Below are 23,548 nucleotides of genomic sequence, written 5' to 3' on the forward strand. Positions count from 1 at the left end.
CACCGGGAACCGCCAGGGCCTGCCCTGAGTCCCCCTCAGTGTCACCCCAAAACCCGGGGGGGCCCCACCAAGGCTCCCCCCACCCCTCAGGGCCCGGCGCCGCGGCGGCGCGTGCCGCCCTAATGACACTAATTACAATTACAATCACTAATTGGGCGCGGGGCCCCGCGGCAGCGAGGGGGGGACACACCCAGGTCACCCCCCCGTGTCCCCGTGTCCCCGCCCCGGCCCTGCCTCGGTTTCCCCACCCGGGAAGGGGCAAAGGTGAAGGGGAGGGGAGGCCGCGCCCATGGCGAAAGGTGGCACCGCCCTCCCAGTGTCGCCTCCTTGTCGCCAGGGTGTGCCACTCGCCCTCGGGCGGGGCCCTGCCTTGTCCCCACAGCGCCACCTTGTCCCGGATTGTCCCCGCTGTCCCTCCTATTGTCCCCACACTGTCCTCCCGCCCCCCCGCGCAGCCTCCCGCAATCAACGCCTCCCCACCGCTCTCCTCTTCCTCACAGAAGCCCCCAACTCCCATCCCCACCCTTCTCTCCTCACCCCTTCCCTCAGTCCCCAAAACGCCCCAAAAAACCCAAAATCCCCCCAAACCCCCACCCCGCGCCCCCCTTTCTGCCCTCAGTTAAGATGGCGGCTCCTCCGCCTCACGTTTTCCAAGATGGCGCCCGCGCCGCCACGCGGCCTGCCCTGCCAGGCTCCCCTTACTCAAGATGGCGCCCGCCTCGTGCTAACCAATAGCGCTGAAGCCAACTACAGTAACCCGGATGTAGCCGCTATCTTGCCCTTACCCAACATGGCGCCGCGCTCCCCGTGTTTCTCTATGGGCGTGAAGCCGCGGTGCCCGGATGTGGGCGCGGCTCCGCATCCGGGAGGGGGCGCGGCATCGGCTTGCCGGAAGTTACGTCAGAGCGGAGCCGCCCGCGGGGAGCGGGGAGCGGAGCGGACGGAGCCAAGATGGCGGCGCCGGGGCTGGGCCGGCCCTGAGGGGCCGCGAGGGGCCCCCGCGCTCGGCGGGCTGCGACGGGCCGCAGGGGGGGCCCCGCCGCCGCCCCCGCCGCCGCAGCCTCCCCGGGACCCGAGCGGAGCCTCCCCGGGGGACAAGCGGGGCCTGCTCGGGGCTTTTCGCGGCCTTACCGGGGCCTCCCCGCGGCCTTACCGGCGCCGAACCGGCGCCTTTCGGGCTCCAACCGGCGCTGACCCGGTTCTTCTTTAACGGGAGCAGCCCCGCGGTGCCCCCGCTTTTGGTTCTTTATCGGCGGAATTTGGGGCCGATTTCAGCCCAAATCGCAGCTTTTTTTTTGTCTTGTGTTTTTCTTATTTCACAGCAGCGCTTTTCCCGTTTTGTTGGTTTTTTTCGTTGTTTTTTTTTTTTTTTTTTCCCGGGATTTCGGCTCCTCCTGAGGGTCAGAAAATCCCGGGATTTGAGGCGCAAGAGGAGCGGGATGAAATCCCAAGGATTTCTTCACTCGAGCGAGGTTTTTTTGGCTTTTTTCTTGCGGTTTTTGCTTTGAGCGAAGCCAAAATCCGCGAGAAATCCGGGATCCAGGGAATTCCTCCCTCGGGAATGGTGTCCCTGGAACTGGGAATGACTTAAGGGCAACGCCGCGCTTGGCTTTTCTTCGGTAAATTATTCATTAGGAAGTTAAAAAAAAAAAAAAAAAAAGTTATTTTTCGGGAAAAATCCGGTGTTTTTTCCGACAAGGACTGACAGCGATCCCGGCCTCTGGAATTGCGGCCGCCGCTGGAACTTTGGGAGCCTCCGAGGGGTATTTTTGGGGAGTGTATTTAAAAAAAAAAAAAATCCAGAAAAAGGAAAAAAAGGGGATCGAAGATTGCTGAGAAACGCTCGGGATCCAGGCACGGCTGGGATCGCTCCTGGCTGAGGTGGGTGAGCAGGGATTTGGGGGATTTATCCGGGAGCGGGGGAGGGATCTGGGGGGGTTTGGGATGGAGCTGGAGATGTTCAGGAGGGATCCAGAGGGTCCTGAGGGATCCAGGAGGGGCTCAGGATGGATCCTGGGATGGATCCAGAGGGTCCTGAAGGATCCAGGAGGGGCTCAGGATGGATCTGGAGAAGTTTGGGATTGATCCAGAGGGGTCTGGGATGGATCTGGAGATGTTCAGGAGGGATCCAGGGGGTCCTGAGGGATCCAGGGAGCCTCTGGAGGGGCTCAGGATGGATCCTGGGAGGAATCCAGGGGGTCCTGAGGGATCCAGGAGGGGCTCAGGATGGATCTGGAGAAGTTTGGGATTGATCCAGAGGGGTTTGGGATTGATCCAGAGGGTCCTGATGGATCTGGAGGGGCTCAGGATGGATCTGGTGATGCCTGGAATGGATCCTGGGAAGTTTGGGATGGATCCAGTGGATTCTGGTGGATCTGGAGAGGTTCAGGATGGATCCTGGGGGAAATCCAGAGGGTCCTCATGGACCCAGGGAGGTTTGAGATGGATCCAGGAGGGGCTCAGGATGGATCCTGGGAAGTTTGGGATGGATCCAGAAGATCCTGGTGGATCCACAGGGGTTCAGGATGGAAATAAGGAAGTTGGGAAAGAGTCCAGAAAGTCGTGATGGATCTGGAGAGGCTCAGGGTGGATCCAGGGAGACTCAGGATGGATCTGGTGAGATCTGGGATGGATCCTTGGAAGCTCAGGATGGATCCAAGGAGGTTTGGGATGGATCCAGGAGATCCTGGTGGATCTAGAGAGACTCAGGATGGATCCTTGGAGGAATCCAGAGGGTCCTGATGGATCCAGGGCGACTCAGGATGGATCTGGAGAAGTTTGGGATTGATCCAGAGGGTCCTGATGGATCTGGAGAGGTTCAGGATGGATCCTGAGGGATCCTGGGAGGTTCCCAAATTTCCAAATTCCCTTGGAAGAGCTGGTTTTCCATGGGGCTCCTCCTTTGGGATATTTTGTTGGGAGCTTCCTCCTCTTCCTCTCTTCCCAGCCTCTTCTTCCAAGAAAATCCAGTTTATTGGGGCTGGGAATGGATTTTTGGGAATTCTCGCTGGATTTAGGAGGGGGAATCACTCCAGATAAAGGGGAAAATTCGGGATTAATCCGAATTTTTTTGGTTTTTTCCCCAGTTGTTTAAGAATTGTTTCTTATCCCTGACATCCCTCTGCTGGCAGAATTCCTGCTGGGAATTGGGAGGGAAAAGTTCACCTGGAGTCTCCCTTGTGTCCATTTTCTCCAGAAAATTCACCTAAAAATTGAGATTTGGGCCTTTTCTCCCCACCCAGGCTGAGAATTTCTGGGATAATGTGGAATTCTGATGGCTTTGCCCTGAATTTAGTGGGAAAAATCCCAAAATATCCTCAGGGATCCCATGGGGGCTGAGCCCTGGGAAGCTCCAGGAACTCGTTTTTCCCGTTGATCCCGAAATTATTTGAATGTTCCCGGAATTCTCTTCCTGGGAAAAACCTCCAGAGTGGGTGGAGGGGGGGATTTTCTGAGGAATTTCAGGATCCTAATTTTTTTCTGGGAGATTTTCCTGCTCCCTTCTGAGGAAAAGCCATGGATTTTTGGGATTTTTGCCTCCCACTCCTGTGGATTTTAAGATTTTGGGAGCTGTGGGAATCTCAGGATTTCTTCCACAGCCAGAATTCCCTGCTTGGAAGTGAATTTAACAATTTTTGTGGATTTTTTGGGACGTTTCATCCCAAAATTTGCTTTTCCCAGGGACCAGCACTTCCATAAAATTTCAATTTTCCCAGATTTCTTTGGATTTTCAGGAAGCACAACAACAAATTTTTGGTTTTTCTGGGCTTCCATGGGAGGAAAATGATCCAGATTATTCCAGGGGGGTTGGTGCTGAAGAATCCAAGGATTTTCCCCAATTTTTGTGCAATTCAGTGCCCAAATTTGAGGGAAAAGGAGACATTTTAAGGAAAACTCCCCTAAAAAAAGTGGGATCACAGCACCAGGTGCTTCCCATTTCCATTTCCCCCCCTGGAGCCGGGGCCAGGTTGTTTTTCAAGGAATTTAATGGGAATTTCCTCCTTGGAGAGAGCTGGGAATTGGGGATGGGTGGGGGATTCCTGTCGTGATCCCGATGTTTTCCTGGTGTTTTGGAGACTGTATCCAGGGAAAGGCTGGAGCCAGGGCTGTGCAGCTGGACAGGGATGGATCCCAGTGGAAAATCCCTGGGATTGGGGTCGGGATCCTGACAGAAAATCCCTGAGTGCATCCTGCTGGAAAACCCCAAGGGATTGATTTGGGGTCGAGATCCCACTGGAAAATCCCCAGGATTTGGGGTGGGATCCCACTGGAACACTCATAGGATTGGGGATGGATTCTGATGGAAAATCCCAGGAATTGGGATTTGGATTCCACTGGAAATTCCCAGGGAATGGGGTCAGGATCCCCTGGATTCCCATGGAAAACCTGTGGGATTTGGGTCGGGATCCTGAGTGGATCCCACTGGAAAACCCCAGGGATTTGGGCCAGGATCCTGAGTGGATTCCCATGGAAAATCCCAGGGACTGGGGTCAGGATCCCATGAATCCCCAAGGGATGGGATTTTCAGGATTTTCAGGATGCATCGCTGTGGTGTGAGGCACCGAGATCCCTCTGGGCCGCTCTGGGTCCCCATTTTTGGCCAGGATACAGCAATGTCCCCATGTCCCACTGTCCCTGTGTCCCCAGGTGCCCGTAGCAGGCAGAGGTGTGGCACTGGTGGTGGCACTGGTGGCATGGGGTCGGTGCCATGCACTGACCCCGTGTCCCACTGACCCCACTGTCCCCGTGTCCTGTGTCCTCATGGCAGGCTGGAAGTGAGGTGTCAGTGCCAGTGCCACCAGCAGTGCCATGTCCTATTGTCCCTATGTCCCATGTCCCCATGTCCCACTGACCCCATATCCCATGTCCCCATACCCCACTGACCCCATATCCCCATGTCCCCATACCCCACAGACCCCATATCCCATGTCCCCATACCCCACTGACCCCATATCCCATGTCCCTATGTCCCACTGACCCCATATCCCATGTCCCCATGTCCCACTGACCCCCATGTCCCATGTCCCCATGTCCCACTGACCCCGTATCCCGTGTCTCCATGTCCCACTGACCCCATGTCCCACTGACCCCATGTCCCCATGTCCCACTGACCCCATGTCCCATGTCCCTATGTCCCACTGACCCCATATCCCATGTCCCCATGTCCCACTGACCCCATGTCCCATGTCCCTATGTCCCACTGACCCCATATCCCATGTCCCCATGTCCCACTGACCCCATGTCCCACTGACCCCATGTCCCCATGTCCCACTGACCCCATGTCCCACTGACCCCATATCCCGTGTCCCCAGGCACCCATGGCGGGCCAGAAGCGCAGTGCCATGTCCCCATATCCCATGTCCCCATACCACATTGACCCCATGTCCCGTGTCCCCAGGCGCCCATGGCGGGCCGGAAGCGCGGTGCCATGTCCCCATATCCCATGTCCCCATGTCCCACTGACCCCATATCCCACTGACCCCATGTCCCATGTCCCCATACCCCACTGACCCCATATCCCATGTCCCCATACCCCACTGACCCCATATCCCATGTCCCCATGTCCCACTGACCCCATGTTGCATGTCCCCATACCCCACTGACCCCAGATCCCATGTCCCCATACCCCACTGACCCCGTGTCCTGTGTCCCCAGGCGCCCATGGCGGGCCGGAAGCGCGGTGCCATGTCCCCATGTCCCACTGACCCCATGTCCCCATGTCCCACTGACCCCGTATCCCGTGTCCCCATGTCCCACTGACCCCATATCCCATGTCCCACTGACCCCATGTCCCCATGTCCCACTGACCCCGTGTCCCGTGTCCCCAGGCGCCCATGGCGGGCCGGAAGCGCGGTGCCGGCGGTGCCAGCAGCGGTGCCGGCGGTGCGGCGGTGCCGTGGCCGGAGGAGCCGGGCGAGCGCGAGCAGGGCCTGTACTCGCTGCACCGCATGTTCGACATCGTGGGCGCGCAGCTGACGCACCGCGACGTGCGCGTGCTCTCCTTCCTGTTCGTGGACGTGCTGGACGAGGCCGAGCGCGGCCGCATCCGCTCCGGCCGCGACTTCCTGCTGGCGCTGGAGCGCCAGGGCCGCTGCGATGAGAGCAACCTGCGGCAGCTGCTGCAGCTGCTGCGCATCATCACCCGCCACGACCTGCTGCCCTACGTCAGCCTCAAGAGGCGGCGCCCCGGTGAGTGCCCGTCGCGATATGTCGCGATATACAGGGGGATATTGCGATATACAGAGTCACTATCGCGATATACGGGGTGATATCGGGGTACTGGGGTCACATCATCACCCGCCACGACCTGCTGCCCTACGTCAGCCTCAAGCGGCGGCGCCCCGGTGAGTGCCTGTCGTGATATACCGCGATATACAGGGGGATATCGCAATATACAGAGTCAGTATAGTGATATACAGGGTGATACCGGGGTACTGGGGTCACATCATCACCCGCCACGACCTGCTGCCCTACGTCAGCCTCAAGAGGCGGCGCCCCGGTGAGTGCCCGTCGCGATATACAGAGTCACTATCGCGATATATGGGGTGATATCAGGGTACTGGGGTCACGTCATCACCCGCCACGACCTGCTGCCCTACGTCAGCCTCAAGAGGCGGCGCCCCGGTGAGTGCCCGTCGCGATATACAGAGTCACTATCACGATATACGGGGTGATATCGGGGTACTGGGGTCACATCATCACCCGCCACGACCTGCTGCCCTACGTCAGCCTCAAGAGGCGGCGCCCCGGTGAGTGCCTGTCATGATATGTCACAATATATCGCAATATACGAGCTCACTGTCACAACGTATGGGGATACAGGGTCGGTCGTATCACCCACCATGAGCTGCTGCCCTATGGCAGCCTCAAACAGCGGCAACCAGGTGAGTGTTGCAATATGAGGCTGCTGTCGCGACAAGCTGCCTTATATCGTGATACATGGTGTATTGCAGTAGGTGGGGCTGGTATCACGATAGAAGGGTCTGGGATCACGACGGGCTGCCCTGTGTTTTAATAGGCTATGCTGTGATATTGCGATAGGCTGTCCCATATCGGGATAGGCTGTTTTATATCCCAGCGGGCTGCCCATGTGATACCACGATAGGCTGTCCTATATCGCGATACTGTTCCGTGAGTTAGCCCTGGAGGGGCTCTGGGCTGGTGAGTGACCCCTGAGGGGGCGGGACCTGCAGCTGGAGCCTGCCCTGGGACTGGGACTGGGATTGGGGTTAGGATCAGGATTGGGGTTAGGATCAGGATCAGGATCAGGATTGGGGTTAGGATCAGGATCAGGATTAGGATCAGGATCAGGATTGGGGTTAGGATCAGGATCAGGATTAGGATTAGGATTGGGGCTGGCACGGCTTTGGGGTGTGCTGTGTGTGACACCCCAGTGCAGCTGCCGGGACCATCCTGGGACGATCTCCAGCTTTGGAGTCCCCAGTGGCATTCTCCCGGTGCCATCCTGGTGCTGCTCCCGGTGTGATCCTGGTGCCATTCCCAGTGCCACCCTGCTGCCATCCTGGTGCTGTTCCCAGTGCTATCCCCTGACACCCAGTCCCATTCCGGTGCCACCCCAGTCCCGTTCCCAGTGCCATTCCTGGTGTCATTCTCTGACCCCTGGTGTCATTCCCGGTGCCACCCCAGTCCTGTTCCCAGTGCCATTCCTGGTACCGTTCCTGGTGTCACCCCAGTCCCGTTCCCGGTGCCGTTCCCAGTGCCACCCCAGTCCCGTTCCCAGTGCCATTCCCAGTGCCATTCCTGGTGTCATTCCCTGACCCCGGGTGTCATTCCCAGTGCCACCCCAGTCCTGTTCCCAGTGCCATTCCTGGTACCGTTCCTGGTGTCACCCCAGTCCCATTCCCGGTGCCGTTCCCGGTACCATTCCTGGTGTCACCCCAGTCCCGTTCCCGGTGCCATCCCCGCGCGGTTCCCGTTCGCAGTGTGCCCGGACCTGGTGGACAAGTACCTGGAGGAGACGTCCATCCGCTACGTCACCCCCCGCGCGCCCGGGGGCGCCCCGCCCGGCCTGGGCCACCCCCACAAATCAGGTACCGAGCCCGTGGGGTCACTGTCCCCCTTTGGGGTCACCATCCCCCTTTTGGGGTCACCATCCCCCTTTTGGGGTCACCGTCCCCCTTTGGGGTCACCATCCCCCTTTTGGGGTCACCATCCCCCTTTGAGGGTCACCATCCCCCTTTTGGGGTCACCATCCCCCTTTTGGGGTCAGCATCCCCTTTTGGGGTCACCATCCCCCTTTAGGGATTATCATCACCCTCATTTGGGATTGTCACCCCATTTGGGGTCACCAACCCCCCTTGGGATTATCACCCATCATTTGGGGCCATCACTCCCATTTGGGGCCATTGCCACCCCTTTGGGATTAGCACTCCCCACTTTGGGATCATCACCTCCATTTGGGAACAGCACCCCCATTTAGGGTCATCATCCTCATTTGGGGTCATCACCTCCCTTTGGGATTATCACCTCCTCCTTTGGGGTCACCACCCCCATTTGAGGTCATCCCAAAGTTCCCGACCCCAGAGCTCTCGGGGCTCTGGGTTTGGGGGACAGTGCCCAGATCTGTGGGAGGTTTCAGGAACTTGGGGTCCCCTTAATGGGGAGGGGACTTGGGGGTTCCTAGATTGGGAATTGGGGTCACCCCAGGAAGCCACTGCTGCCTTTTGGGATCATGCAAGAGTTCCTGACCCCAGCCCCACTGTGGGCTTGGGGGGCTCTGGGGGAAAAACTGGGGAGTTTGAAATTAGGGTCCCCCTTAATGGATGGGGGAGATTTGGGGTTCCTGACCCAAATTTGTGTCCCCATTTCCCAGTGCCTGCCCCCCACCCATCCCTGTGCTGCTCCCAGGGGTGGGATTTGGGATGGATTTGGGGTTCCCTGGATGGATCTGGGGTTCCCTGGGGTTGGATTTGGGGTCGCTGACCCCGTGTCCCCCCTTTCCCAGTGCCTGCCCCCCACCCGTTGCTGTGCTGCCCCTGGGGTGGATTTGAGATGGATTTGGGGTGGATTTGGGGTTCCCTGGATGGATTTGGGGTTCCCTGGGGTTGGATTTGGGGTTCCCTGGATGGATTTGGGGTCGCTGACCCCATTTGTCCCCCCTTTCCCCAGTGCCTGCCCCCCACCCGTCACTGTGCTGCCCCCAAGGTGGGATTTGGGATGGATTTGGGGTTCCCTGGGGATGGATTTGGGGTTCCCTGGATGGATTTGGAGTTCCCTGGGGATGGATTTGGGGTTCCCTGGATGGATCTGGGGTTCCCTGGGGATGGATCTGGGGTTCCCTGGGGATGGATTTGGGGTTCCCTGGATGGATTTGGGGTTCCCTGGGGTTGGATTTGGGGTTCCCTGGGGATGGATTTGGGGTCCCTGACCCCGTGTCCCCCCTTCCCCAGTGCCTGCCCCCCACCCATCGCTATGCTGCCCCCGAGGTGGGATTTAGGATGGATCTGGGGTTCCCTGGGGTTGGATTTGGGGTTCCCTGGGGTTGGATTTGGGGTTCCCTGGGGATGGATTTGGGGTTCCCTGGATGGATTTGGGGTCCCTGACCCCGTGTCCCCCCTTCCCCAGTGCCTGCCCCCCACCCGTCGCTGTGCTGCCCCCCGGGGGGGCCCCAGCTGGGCCCCAAGCGCCCGGGCCGCGCCCGGAGCCTCCTGGGGAACCAACGGAAACGCAGGAAGTCAGCGACCCCCGACCCCAAGGAGAAACAGACCTGCGGTGAGAGGGGATGGGGATTGGGATTGGGGGATTGGGATTGGGATTGGGATCCCTAAAGAGAAACAGACCTGCGGTGAGAGGGGATGGGGATTGGGATTGGGGGATTGGGAATGTGGGATTGGGATCCCTAAAGAGAAACAGACCTGCAGTGAGAGGGGATGGGGATTGGGATTGGGATTGGGATTGGGATTGGGATTGGGATCCTTAAAGAGAAACAGACCTGCGGTGAGAGGGGATGGGGATTGGGATTGGGATTGGGATTGGGATTGGGATTGGGATCCTTAAAGAGAAACAGACCTGCGGTGAGAGGGGATGGGATTGGGATTGGGGGATTGGGAATATGGGATTGGGATCCTACAGGGAGACAGACCTGCAGTGAGAGGGGATTGGGATTGGGATTTGGGGATTAGGGAATTGGGATTGGGATCCTACAGGGAGACAGACCTGCGGTGAGAGGGGATTGGGATTGGGGGATTAGGGATTGGGATCCCTACAGGGAGACAGACCTGCGGTGAGAGGGGATTGGGATTGGGGATTAGGGAATTGGGATCCCTACAGGGAGACAGACCTGCAGTGAGAGGGGATTGGGATTGGGGATTAGGGAATTGGGAATATGGGATTGGGATCCTTAAAGAGAAACAGACCTGCAGTGAGAGGGGATTGGAGATTGGGATTGGGGGATTGGGAATATGGGATTGGGATCCCTAAAGAGAAACAGACCTGCGGTGAGAGGGGATGGGGATTGGGATTGGGGGATTGGGAATGGGATTGGGATCCCTAAAGAGAAACAGACCTGCAGTGAGAGGGGATGGGGATTGGGATTGGGGGATTAGGGAATTGGGATTGGGATCCCTACAGGGAGACAGACCTGCAGTGAGAGGGGATTGGGATTGGGAATGCGGATTTGGGATCCCTACAGGGAGACAGACCTGCAGTGACAGGGGAATGGGATTGGGATTTTGGGAATATGGGATTGGGATCCTTAAAGAGAAACAGACCTGCGGTGAGAGGGGATTGGGATTGGGGATTAGGGAATTGGGAATATGGGATTGGAATCCCTACAGGGAGACAGACCTGCAGTGAGAGGGGATTGGGATTGGGGGATTAGGGAATTGGGATTGGGATCCTACAGGGAGACAGACCTGCGGTGAGAGGGGATTGGGATTGGGGAATTGGGAATATGGGATTGGGATCCTTAAAGAGAAACAGACCTGCAGTGAGAGGGGATTGGAGATTGGGATTGGGGGATTGGGAATGTGGGATTGGGATCCTTAAAGAGAAACAGACCTGCGGTGAGAGGGGATTGGGAATATGGGATTGGGATCCCTAAAGAGAAACCTGCAGTGAGAGGGGATTGGGATTGGGGGATTAGGGAATTGGGATTGGGATTGGGATCCCTAAAGAGAAACAGACCTGCAGTGAGAGGGGATTGGAATTGGGATTGGGGGATTGGGAATATGGGATTGGGATCCCTACAGGGAGACAGACCTGCAGTGAGAGGGGATTGGGATTGGGGAATTGGGAATATGGGATTGGGATCCTTAAAGAGAAACAGACCTGCAGTGAGAGGGGATTGGAGATTGGGATTGGGAGATTGGGAATGTGGGATTGGGAATGGGATCCTTAAAGAGTAACTGACCTGTGGTGAGCAGGGCTGGGATTGGGAATGTGAAGTTGAGAATTTGGGATTGGGGATTTGGGATTGTAGGATTGGGATCCCTAAAGAGAAACAGACCCGTGGTGAGTGGAGATATGGGATTGGGAATGTGGAACTGGAATCCCTGGTACTGGAATTGAGGCAGTCCCTAGAATTGTGGGGAATCCCAAGATTGGGAAAATTTGCAGTTTGGGGATGAATTATTAAGTGGAGGAGCAAAACCCCCCCTAAATTCCATCAACCCTGGAACTCAGGATGGGGGACTCCCTTTCCCTCATCCCAACAATCCCATTTATCCCTGGGATTTGGAGGTGTGGGATTGGAGGGTCTGGGAATTGGGGCTGGAACTGGAATTGCAGCAATCCCTGGAATTGTGAGACGCCTCAAAACTGGGAAAATTTGCAGTTTGGGGGTGAATTATTAAGTGAAGGAGCAAAAACCCCCCCAAACTCCTGGAACTCAGGATGGGGGCTCCCTTTTCCTCCATCCCTTCTCTAATCCTGAAACTCCTTTTTTTTTTTTTTTTGGGATTTGGAAGCTCAGCATTGGGAGGTCTTTAGGATTGGGAGGTCCAAAATTCCAAGGGAATTGAGTTTGGAGAACTGGGATTGGAGGGTCTGGGGATTATGGTTGGAACTGGAATTGTGAGACGCCTCAAAATTGGGAAAATTTGCAGTTTGGGGGTGAATTATTGAGTCAAGGAGCAAAACCCCCCCTAAGCTTCATCAACCCTAGAACTCAGGATGGGCGGACTCCCTTTCCCTCATCCCAACAATCCCATTTATCCCTGGGATTTGGAGGTGTGAGATTGGAGAGTCTGGGGATTATGGTTGGAACTGGAATTGCAGCAATCCCTGGAATTGTGAGACGCCTCAAAACTGGGAAAATTTGCAGTTTGGGGGTGAATTATTGAGTCAAGGAGCAAAACCCCCCCTTAAACTCCATCAACCCTAAAACTCAGGATGAGGGACTTCCTTTCCCTCATCACAACAATCCCATTTATCCCTGGGATTTGGAGGGTCTGGGGATTATGGTTGGAACTGGAATTGTGAGACGCCTCAAAATTGGGAAAATTTGCAGTTTGGGGGTGAATTATTAAGTGAAGGAGCAAAACCCCCCCTAAACTCCATCAACCCTGAAACTCAGGATGGGGGACTTGCTTTTCCTCCATCCCTTCTCTAATCCTGAAATTCCGTTTCCTGGGATTTGGAGGCTCAGCATTGGAGGGTCTTTAGGATTGGGAGGCCCAAAATTCCATGAGAATTGAAATTGGAGGGAGAACTGGGATTGGGGCATCTGGGGATTGGGGTTGGAACTGGAATTGGAGAAATCCCTGGAGTTGTGAGACGCCTCAAAATTGGGAAAATTTGCAGTTTGGGGGTGAATTATTGAGTCAAGGAGCAAAACCTTCCTGAACTTCATCAACCCTGAAACTCAGGATGGGGGACTCCCTTTCCCTCCATCCCTTCTCTAATCCTGAAATTCCATTTCCTGGGATTTGGAGACTCAGCATTGGAGGGTCTTTAGGATTGGGAGGCCCAAAATTCCATGAGAATTGAAATTGGAGGGAGAACTGGGATTGGGGTTGGAATTGGAATTGCAGCAATCCCTGGAATTGTGAGACGCCTCAAAACTGGGAAAATTTGCAAGTTTGGGGGTGAATTATTGAGTCAAGCAGCAAAACCCCCCCTAAACTCCATCAACCCTGGAACTCAGGATGGGGAAAACCCCCTTCCCCACCCTCCCCAAACCCCACAAACCCCCCGATTCCCCCCGCAGACATCCGCCTGCGCGTGCGCGCCGAGTACTGCCAGCACGACTCCGCCCTGCACGGCAACGTCTTCTCCAACAAGCAGGACCCTCTGGAGCGCCAGTTCGAGCGCTTCAACCAGGCCAACACCATCCTGAAATCCCGGGATTTGGGCTCCATCATCTGCGACATCAAATTCTCGGAGCTCACCTACCTCGACGCCTTCTGGCGGGATTACATCAACGGCTCGCTGCTGGAGGCGCTCAAGGGCGTCTTCATCACGGACTCGCTCAAACAGGCCGTGGGCCACGAGGCCATCAAGCTGCTGGTCAACGTGGACGAGGAGGATTACGAGCTGGGCCGCCAGAAACTCCTCAGGAACTTGATGCTCCACACGGCTCCCTGAGGGATTTTTTTTTTTTTTCCCCCGTTGTTTTGAGGTTTTTTTTTTCCCCTCTTCCCCCGTTCTTCCGTGCGGAGCTCCCCCCTGCTCATGGATTTGGGGAGGGTTGGAGGTGTGGGGTGTTGTGGGATTTTTGGCGCTTTTTGGGGTTCCTGATGGGTTCTCCTTGTGTTTTCCTGCCCGTTTTTTTTTCTTTTGTACCCATTAAAAACGGCGATGAAAAGGTGAAAATCCCATTGGTGCGACACGCTGGGATTTGGGGATGTGGAATATTCCAGAATTCCTTCCCTGTCAATTCCTCCTTCTCCTCTTTGTGTTTTCCATGTTTTCTCCCTGTTTTCTTTTCTTTTATATCCATTAAAAACGGCGATAGAAGGGCAAAATTCCCATTGGCGCAACGTGCTGAGATTTGGGGATTTGAGGAGTGAGAAACCCTGGAATTAGGGAATATTCTGGGTTGCAGATGTGGGATATTCCAGGATTCAGTGTTTTTTGGGGTTCCTGATGGGTTCTCCTTGTGTTTTCCTGCCCGTTTTTTTTCTTTTGTACCCATTAAAAACGGCGATGAAAAGGTGAAAATCCCATTGGTGCGACGCGCTGGGATTTGGGGATGTGGAATATTCCAGAATTCCTCACTTTTCCCTGTCACTTCCTCCTTCTCCTCTTTGTGTTTTCCAAGTTTTCTCCCCATTTTCTTTTCTTTTGTACCCATTAAAAACGGTGATGAAAAGGTGAAAATCCCACTGGTGCAATGCGCTGGGATTTGGGGTTTGGGAGATTTGAGGTGTGGGAAGCCCTGGAATAATGGAATATTCCAGAATTCCTCACTTTTCTCTGTCTGTTCCTCCTTCTCCTCTTTGTGTTTTCCATGTTTTTTCCCTATTTTCTTTTCTTTTATACCCATTAAAAACAGTGATAAAAAGGCAAAATTCCCATTGGTGCAGCGCAGTCAGAACTGGGGATTTGAGGATTTGGAAGCCCTGAAATATTGGAATATTCCAGAATTTCTCCCTTTTTCCCTGTCAATTCTTTCTCCTTGTGTTTTCCATGATTTTTTTTTCCTCTTTTGTATCCATTAAAAATGGCCAAAAAATGGCAAAATTCTCATTTTAAGAACCTGAGGGACACACTGGGATTTGGGGACTGGGGGTGTGGAATATTCCAGAATTCCTCATTTTGTCAAATTCCTGCTTCTTATGGTTTCCATGATTTCCCCTCATTTTTTCCTCTTTTATATCCATTTAAAAAAACAAAAATCAAATTATAATTTCCTCCAAAATTCCCATTTTCCTCCCAAAAATCCCTGATTTCCCCCCCCAGAAAATTCCCATTTTCCCTCAAAACCCAACAGGGATGGAGTTTTTTCCCATTTTCCCTGATTTTTCCCCATTCCCACCCAGCACTTGGGGGGGGTTCAGCCCCTCTCCCCCCTCCCTTCCCCAATTTTGGGGTTCAGGGTTGTCCCCAATCCCTCCCATCCCAAAATTCCTCCACACTTTGGGGTCATTTCCTGGGATTTTTGTATTTTTTTCAAATTTCAGTCGGAGGAAATTCCTTCCCCCCAGAACCCCCCACAAAAGAGGGAACCCCCCAAAAAAGGGGGTGAGGAGCACTGAGCTGCCCCATTTCGGGGAAGAAAGAGCAGATTTGGGGCAGATTTGGGCAATATCCTGAATTTGGGGTGCTAGTGTCACCCTCAGGGTGCCCTAAATCACCTCCAAAAATGGGGGAGGTGCCAAAAAATGGGGAGAGCATCTTGGGCTGTTCTATTTTGGGAACAAAAAGTGCTGATTCAGTGCAAATTTGGGCTGATTTGGGGCAGATTTTGGGATGAACTGGGACTGAATTGATGATGATTTGGGGCTGAATTGGAGTAGATTTGGGGCAGATTTTGGGGTGATTTGGGACTGAATTGGGGCTGATTTTGGGCAGATTCAGAGCTGAATTGAGGCAGATTCTGAGCTGATTCAAAGCAGATTTGGGGCTGAAATTGGGACCCCAAAAAGAGGGAGAGGGACATGTTGTGCCATTTCAGTTTGGGGACAAAAGGGCAGATTTAGAGTTGAACTGATGCAGATTTGGGACCCCAGAAAGAGTGGGGAACCCAAAATGAGAGCAGGGAGGGCACACTGTGCCATTTCAGTTTGGGGACAGAAGGGCAGATTTGGGACTGATTTAGAACTGAACTGATGCAGATTTGGGACCCCAAAAAAGAAAGATGGGGACACCTTGTGCCAGTTCATTTTGGGGACAGAAAGGGCAGATTTGGGGCTGATTCGGGACCCCAAAAAAGAAAGAGGGGGACACATTGCACCAGTTCATTTTGGGGACAGAAAGAGGGGAACACATTGTGCCAGTTCATTTTGGGGACAGGAAGGGCAGATTTGGGGCTGATTCAGAGCTGAACTGATGCAGATTTGGGACCCCAGAAAGAGTGGGGAACCCAGAATGAGAGCAGGGAGGGCACACTGTGCCAGTTCATTTTGGGGACAGAAGGGCAGATTTGGGACTGATTTAGAGCTGAACTGATGCAGATTTGGGACCCCAGAAAGAGTGGGGAACCCAAAATGAGAGCAGGGAGGGCACACTGTGCCATTTCAGTTTGGGGACAGAAGGGCAGATTTGGGACTGATTTAGAACTGAACTGATGCAGATTTGGGACCCCAAAAAAGAAAGAGGGGGACACCTTGTGCCAGTTCATTTTGGGGACAGAAAAAGCAGATTTGGGGCTGATTCAGAGCTGAACTGATGCAGATTTGGGACCCCAAAAAAGGAAGAGGGGGACACATTGCACCAGTTCATTTTGGGGACAGAAAGAGGGGAACACACTGTGCCAGTTCATTTTGGGGACAGGAAGGGCAGATTTGGGGCTGATTCAGAGCTGAACTGATGCAGATTTGGGACCCCAAGAAGAGCAGGGGGACACCTTGTGCCAGTTGATTCTGGGGACAGAAAAGCCGAGCCGGTGGCAGTTCTGAGGGGATTTTGGGTGGATTTGGGGCAGGCTGGGCCCCCGCCCGGTGCCAGCCCCGGTGCCAGCCCCGGTGCCAGCTCAGGTGGCCGCTGTGCCCCCGTAGATGTCCCCCCGGCGGTGGCCGTGCACCGGCAGCTGCCGCCGCACCTGCTGCAGGTAGGCCAGGTCCAGCTGGGCCAGGCACAGCCCCGGCCCCTCCTGGCACTGCGCCACCACCGTGCCCCAGGGGTCGGCCACCAGCGAGTGGCCGAAGGACGCGCGGCTGGCGTTGTGCCGGCCGGTCTGAGCCGCCGCCACCACGTAGCACTGGCACTCGATGGCACGGGCACGCAGCAGCACCTGGGGACAGCGGCAACCGGGGTGTGGGGACAGTGGGGATGTGGGGACAGCGGGGGTGTGGGGACAGCAGGGATGTGGGGACAGCAGAGGATGTGGGGACAGTGGGGATGTGGGGACAGCGGGGGATGCGGGAGTAGTGGTGACACCCTGGGGACACAGGGGTCATGGAGATAGCAGTGACACCCAGGGGATGTGGGGACATGGCGGGCGTGGGGACAGCGGGGACACCCTGGGGACACAGGGGGCATGGGGATAGCAGTGACACCCAGGGGACGTGGGGGGCATGGGGACAGCGGGGACACCCCCAGGGGATGTGGGGACAGTGGGGGTCATGGGGACATGGGGACAGCGGTGACACCAGGGGACATGGGGGACATGGATACATGGGGACAGTGGTGACACCCAGGGGATGTGGTGGACATGGGGGGCATGGAGGGCATGGGGACAGTGGTGTCACCCAGGGGATGTGGGGACATGGGGACAGCACTGACACATGGGGACATGGGGACAGTGGTGACACCCAGGGAACATGGGGGACATGGGGACACAGCAGCACTGGTGGGGATTGCGGTGACACCCAGGGAACAGAACCAGGGGACATGGGGACAGCAGTGTCACCAAGGGGACATGAGGATACAGCAGTGCCTGCTGGGACAGTGGTGACACCCAGGGGACAGAATTAGGGGACATGGGGACAGCAGTGTCACCAAGGGGACATAAGCATACAGCAGTGCCTGCGGTGACACCCAGGGTCAGAACTAGGGGACATGGGGACAGCAGTGTCACTAAGGGGTCATGGGGATACAGCAGTGCCTGCTGGGACAGTGGTGACACCCAGGGGACAGAATTAGGGGACATGGGGACAGCAGTGTCACTAAGGGGTCATGGGGATACAGCAGTGCCTGCGGTGACAGTGGTGACACCCAGGGGACAGAACTAGGGGACATAGGGGACATGGGGAACATGAGGACACAGCAGCACCTGTGGGGACAGTGGTGTCACTGGGAAGGGACAGGGGTGTCACCAAGCGGGGTAAGAGGGGACACAGGGGGCACTCAGTGGCCTGGGCACGGATGGACGAACACCTGGGGGGACATGTGGGGGGCACCTGGGACGTCCCCAATGCCCTGCGAGTGTCCCCAGCCCCTGCTCAACCCTTTGGCAATGTCCCCAACCCCCTTGGAGTGTCACCACCCTCCTCCCAGAGTGTCCCCAAACCCCCTCCCGGTGTCCCCTCACCTCCCAGTGTGCAGCTCCGGTGGGGACAGTGAAGGCCGAGGGGAAGGTCAGGATTTGGGCACCGGCGCCGCGCAGAGCCTGGGCCAGCTCCGGGAAACGCAGGTCATAGCACACGGCCAGCCCCAGCTGGGGGGACAGCAGGGTCAGGGGACACTGGGGACAGCCCTGGGGACACCCTGGACATGGGGTCAGGGCAGGCCCAGCTCCGGGAAACGCAGGTCATAGCACACGGCCAGCCCCAGCTGGGGGGACAGCGGGGTCAGGGGACACTGGGGACACCCTGGGGACAGCCTGGACATGGGGTCAGGGCAGGGCCAGCTCTGGGAAATGCAGGTCATAGCACACAGCCAGCCCCAGATGGGGGACAGCGGGGTCAGGGGACACTGGGGACAGCCCTGGGGACACCCTGGGGACACCCTGGACATGGGGTCAGGGCAAGGCCAGCCCTGGGAAATGCAGGTCATAGCACACGGCCAGCCCCAGCTGGGGAGGATGTGGGGTCAGGGAGGGCAGGGGACACTTGGGGACACCAGGGGACACCCCTGGGCATTGTGGGGTCAGAGATTGGGATTGGGGTTAGCATTAGGATTGGGGCAGGGCCAGCTCTGGGTACCACAGGCTGTGGCACACGGCCAGTCCCAGCTCTTTCTGGGAATACTGTGGGTCAGCGAGGGCAGGGGACACTTGGGGACATCAGGGGACACCCTTGGGCATTGTGGGGTCAGAGACTGGGGTTAGGGTTGGGGTCAGGATTAGGGCAGAGCCAGCTCCAGGTACCACAGCCTGCAGTATACGACCAATCCCAGCTGGTTTTTTGGGAATACTGTGTGTCAGCGAGGGCAGGGGACACCAAGGGGGACACCTGGGGACACCAGGGGACACCGGGGCCATCCCACCTTGCCCACGGGGGTGGGGACGGGCGGCAGCAGCTCCCGGCCCGGGTTGGTGAAGGAGCTCTCGCACAGCGCCGGCGCCCCCGGCAGCGCCGCGTCAAACAGGTGCAGCTTCCGGTACGCGGCCACCACGGCTCCTGGGGACACAGCGGGGTGGGGACACTCAGGGACAGCTGGGGACAGTCAGGGGGGACTGGGGACAGTCAGGGACAGCTGGGGACAGTCAGGGGGTACTGGGGACAGTCAGGGACAGCTGGGGACAGTCAGGGGGGGACTGGGAACAGTCAGGGACAGCTGGGGACAGCCAGGGACACCGGGGTTGGGAATGCTTCCGGTACGCGGCCACCAGCGCTCCTGGGGACACCAGGGGGGGTTGGGGACAGCCAGGGACAGTCAGAGGGGGGACTGGGAACAGTCAGGGACAGCCAGGGACAGTCAGGAGGGGACTGGGGATAGTCAGGGACAGCTGGGGACAGCCAGGGACACCAGGGGTTGGGAATGCTTCCGGTACGCGGCCACCAGCGCTCCTGGGGACATCGGGGACTGGGGACAGTCAGGGGGGATTGGGGACAGCCAGAGGGGATTGGGGACAACTGAGGACACTGAGGACAGCCAGGGACAGTCAGGGACAGCTGGGGGATTGGGGACAGCTGGGGACAGCCAGGGACACCAGGGGTTGGGAATGTTTCTGGCACACAGCCACCAGCGCTCCTGGGGACATCGGGGACTGGGGACAGTCGGGGGGACTGGGGACACCGAGGAGATTGGGGACAGCCAAGGACATCCAGGGGTTGGGAATGTTTCTGGTACATGGCCACCACTGCTTCTGGGGACACTGGGGGGGTTGGGGACAGCTGGGGACAGCCAGGGACACCAGGAGGATTGGGGACAGCCAGGGACAGCTGGGAACACCAGGGATTGGAGACAGCTGGGGACAGCCAGGGACACCAGGAGGATTGGGGACAGCCAGGGACATCCAGGGGTTGGGAAGAGCGGGGATGCTCCAGAAATGGTGGGGACAGCCAGGGACAGCTGGGGACAGCCAGGGGGTGGGGACAGCCAGGGACAGCTGGGGACAGCCAGGGGGTGGGAATGCTTCCATGGCCACCACCACAGCTGGGGACACTGGGGACATTTGGGGGATTGGGATTCTTGGGGACACGAGGCAGGGACACAGGGACATCTGGAGGGTTGGAATGTTGGGGACACAGGGATTGGGGACCTGGAGGACACAGGGTGGTGGCACAGGGACATTGGGAGTCAGGGACATGGAGACTGGGGACGTGGGGGTGACACAGGAAGATGGGGATTGTCAGGAATGCTGGGAACAAAGGGGTGACACGGGGGTGACACAGGGGTGACACAGGGGTGTCCCACCAGAGTTGTCCAGCAGCAGGTGACAGTTGTAGATCCGGCCCGTGCTGTCCCAGTCCTGGCCACGCTCATGGAAACCCCCGAGGGACAGCCACACGTCACACTCCCTGGGACACACAGTGACAGTGACACACAGTGACACTCCCTGGGGACACACAGTGACATTCCCTGGGGACACACAGTGACACACGGTGACATTCCCTGAGAACACGCAGGACATACAGTGACAGTGACACATGGTGACATTCCCTGGGGACACACAGAGTAACACACAGTGACACATGGTGACATTCCCTGGGGACACACAGAGTAACACACAGTGACACGCAGTGACATTCCCTGGGGAATACACAGTACACATGGTGACATTCCCTGAGAACACACAGGACACACAGTGACAGTGACACACGGTGACATTCCCTGAGAACACACGGGACACACAGTGAGACACACGGTGACATTCCCTGGGGACACACAGTGAGACACAGTGACATTCCCTGGAGACACGTGGCACACCCCGGCCTCCTTCCTGTCCCCATTCCTGTCCCTGTCCCCATCCCAGTCCAGTCCAAGGGATGGGGGTGAGGACAAGGACACAGATGAAGACAGGGACAGGAACTGGGACAGGTGGGGACAAAGACACAGATGGGAACAGGGACAATAACTGGGACAGGGATGGGGATGGGGACAGAGACAGGATGGGGGACAGGGCTGGAAACAGGCATGGGGACAGGGATGGGGACAGGGATGGGATCAAGGACAGGGAAAGGGTTGGGGACAGGGACAGAGAGAGCTGGGAACAGAACACAGAACAGGGACAATGGTTGGGGACAAGGACAGCGATGGGGACAGGAACAGATGTGAATGAGGACATGGCTTGGTAACACTTTGGGGACAGGGACTGAGCTGACAAGGGCACTGGGGACAGGGACAGGACTAGAAACAAGGACAGGGCTGGGGACAAGGACACAGCTCTGAACAGGTCCAGGTGTCCCCAGGTGTCCCCAGATCCCCCTAGTGTCCCTAGGTGTCCTCTGGCATCCCCAGGTGTCCCCTGGTGTCCCCAGATCCCCCTAGTGTCCCTAGGTGTCCTCTGGCATCCCCAGGTGTCCCCTGGTGTCCCCAGATCCCCCTAGTGTCCCTAGGTGTCCTCTGGCATTCCCAGGTGTCCCCTAGTGTCCCCAGATCCCCCTAGTGTCCCTAGGTGTCCTCTGGCATTCCCAGGTGTCCCCTGGCACCCCCAGTGTCTCCAGGTGTCCCCAGTGCCCCCCTGGCACCCACAGTATCCCCAGGAGTTCCCTGGCACCCCAGATGTTCCCCAGACCCCCCCCAGTGCCCCCCTGGTGTCCCCAGATCCCCCCAGTGACCCCCCCAGATCCCCCCATGTCCCGTACCGGGCCAGCTGGCGGTAGCGCCCCACGGTGTCCCCGTGCAGCGGCTCTGCCAGCGCCAGGCTGTGCTGGGGACTGTCCCCGATGAAGTCGAAGCCCTCGGGCAGGAACACGGCCCGGGCTCCCCGCGCCGCCGCTTGCCGCACCAGCGCCGAGCACTGCCGCCAGTTGTGCTCCTTGTCCGCCGTGCTGGTCACCTGCAGCACGGCCACCAGCCCGCCGGGGGACGCTGCCACGTCGGGGGACTCCGACATGGCCGGGGGGCTGCGGGAGGGACAGGGCGAGGGACATCAGGGGGACAAGGGGACACCGACATGGCCGTGGGGCTGCGGGAGGGACAGGGCGAGGGACATCAGGGGACATCAGGGGGACAAGGGGACACCGACATGGCCGGGGGGCTGTAGGGAGGGACAGGGCGAGGGACATCAGGGGACATCAGGGGGACAAGGGGACACCGACATGGCCGGGGGGCTGTAGGGAGGGACAGGGCGAGGGACATCAGGGGGACACTGCCACACCCGGGGACACTGCCATGGCCATGGGGCTGCAGGGAGGGACAGGGCGAGGGACATCAGGGGGACAAGGGGACACTGACATGGTCGTGGGGCTGCGGGAAGGACAGTGTGAGCGACATCAGAGGGACAAGGGAACACTGCCACACCTGGGGACACTCTGAGGGACATCAGAGAGATAAGGGGACACCGTCATGGCCATGGGGCTGCGGGAGGGGACAGGATGAGGGACATCAGGGGGACACTGCCACAGCCGGGGACGCTGCCATGGCCATGGGGCTGCAGGGAGGGGACACCTCACTGGGACTGGGGACATCACCATGACCAGGGCATTGCAGGGTGGGGACACCAAGGGCACCCCAGAGGGACAGGGGGGACATCGCTGTCCCTGGGGCTGTGGGGTGGGGACACTGTGAGGGTCATCGGGGGACACGGGGACACCACCATGGGGCAGGGAGGGGACACTGGGGGGGACTGGGACACCCCACAGGGCTGGGTGTCACCCCACGGGACACCTCAAAGGGACTGGGGTCACCCACTTGGGGACAGGGACACCCCCAGGTGACCCCATGGGGACCAGGGTCACTCTTGAACCTCCGCCCACCCATCGGGGGTCACCCCCAGCCCCCCCTGGGGTTATCCAGAGGGTATTTGGGGTCTCCCCAGTGTTTTTTGGGGTCCCCCCGGTACCTGCTGGAGCTGTGGGGGGCTCTCGAGGGTCTCGGGGGGCAGCACCGCAGGGCCCGGGGGGCCACCCTCAGCCTGGGAGGGGACACCCCAAATTGGGGAGGGGTCACAGGGCTGGGGGACCCTACAGACTGCCCCTGAACCCCCAAAACTGCCCCAGGACTGACCCCACACTGCCCCCTGACCCCCCCCAAATGTCCTCAGCTCCCCCAGCTGCCCCAATTTGGACCCCAAAGCATCCCAGTTCCCCCCAAAACTGCTCCCACACACCCCCAAACTACCCCAAGACCCTTCAAACTCACCCAAATACCTGCGAACTGCCCTGAACACCCCAAAACTGCCCCAATTCGGACCCCAAAGCACCCCGACCTCCCCAAACTACCCTCAGCAACCCCCCCAAAACCGCCCCCGTCACCAGCCCCCCAAATCCCCAAATCCCCCGCACCTCCGCCCTCCCCCCACCCCAAAGCCCCTCTTGCCCCGCAGTTTTTCCCCTTTTTCCCCGTTTTCCGCCCCGTTCCCGCACATTCCCCGCCGCAGGTAGCTCGGGCAAAGTCCCCCCCTCAGGCGCTGCCCTCACCCAAGATGGCGCCGCTC

General features: G+C 57.8%; 2 protein-coding genes and 1 long non-coding RNA gene across 5 annotated transcripts; 1 reads left to right on the forward strand and 2 right to left on the reverse strand.

The window, feature by feature from the left end:
* Positions 1–907: 907 nt before the first annotated feature.
* On the forward strand, positions 908–14,280 carry DEDD (death effector domain containing). The gene is made up of 5 exons (XM_056511084.1): positions 908–1,881; positions 5,829–6,189; positions 7,944–8,051; positions 9,586–9,732; positions 13,169–14,280. The coding sequence occupies exons 2-5, from the start codon at positions 5,835–5,837 to the stop codon at positions 13,543–13,545; spliced, it is 987 nt and encodes a 328-aa protein (XP_056367059.1). The 5' UTR covers positions 908–1,881; positions 5,829–5,834; the 3' UTR covers positions 13,546–14,280.
* LOC130263498 (uncharacterized) lies at positions 3,686–5,160 on the reverse strand. Its single transcript, XR_008842341.1, has 2 exons — positions 5,089–5,160; positions 3,686–4,814 (listed from the first exon to the last, which is right to left on the reverse strand). It is a non-coding gene; the product is annotated as an uncharacterized LOC130263498 (long non-coding RNA).
* Positions 14,281–15,045: 765 nt separating the features above from the next.
* NIT1 (nitrilase 1) lies at positions 15,046–23,527 on the reverse strand. 3 transcript variants are annotated; one of them, XR_008842323.1, is made up of 8 exons: positions 23,478–23,520; positions 22,955–23,026; positions 21,756–22,016; positions 20,365–20,468; positions 18,991–19,124; positions 18,095–18,220; positions 16,010–16,855; positions 15,046–15,770 (listed from the first exon to the last, which is right to left on the reverse strand). XR_008842323.1 is itself a non-coding variant. In XM_056511013.1 (7 exons), coding segments are annotated over exons 1-7 (960 nt in total). In that variant the 5' UTR covers positions 23,480–23,527; the 3' UTR covers positions 15,046–16,594. The 3 variants fall into 3 exon arrangements, 1 of the variants encoding a protein (XP_056366988.1); XR_008842322.1 differs by having other exon boundaries at positions 15,850–16,855; XM_056511013.1 differs by having other exon boundaries at positions 15,046–16,855; positions 23,478–23,527.
* Positions 23,528–23,548: the final 21 nt, after the last annotated feature.

The sequence above is a fragment of the Oenanthe melanoleuca genome, chromosome 25 (assembly GCF_029582105.1).
Source record: "Oenanthe melanoleuca isolate GR-GAL-2019-014 chromosome 25, OMel1.0, whole genome shotgun sequence".
NCBI lineage: Eukaryota > Metazoa > Chordata > Aves > Passeriformes > Muscicapidae > Oenanthe > Oenanthe melanoleuca.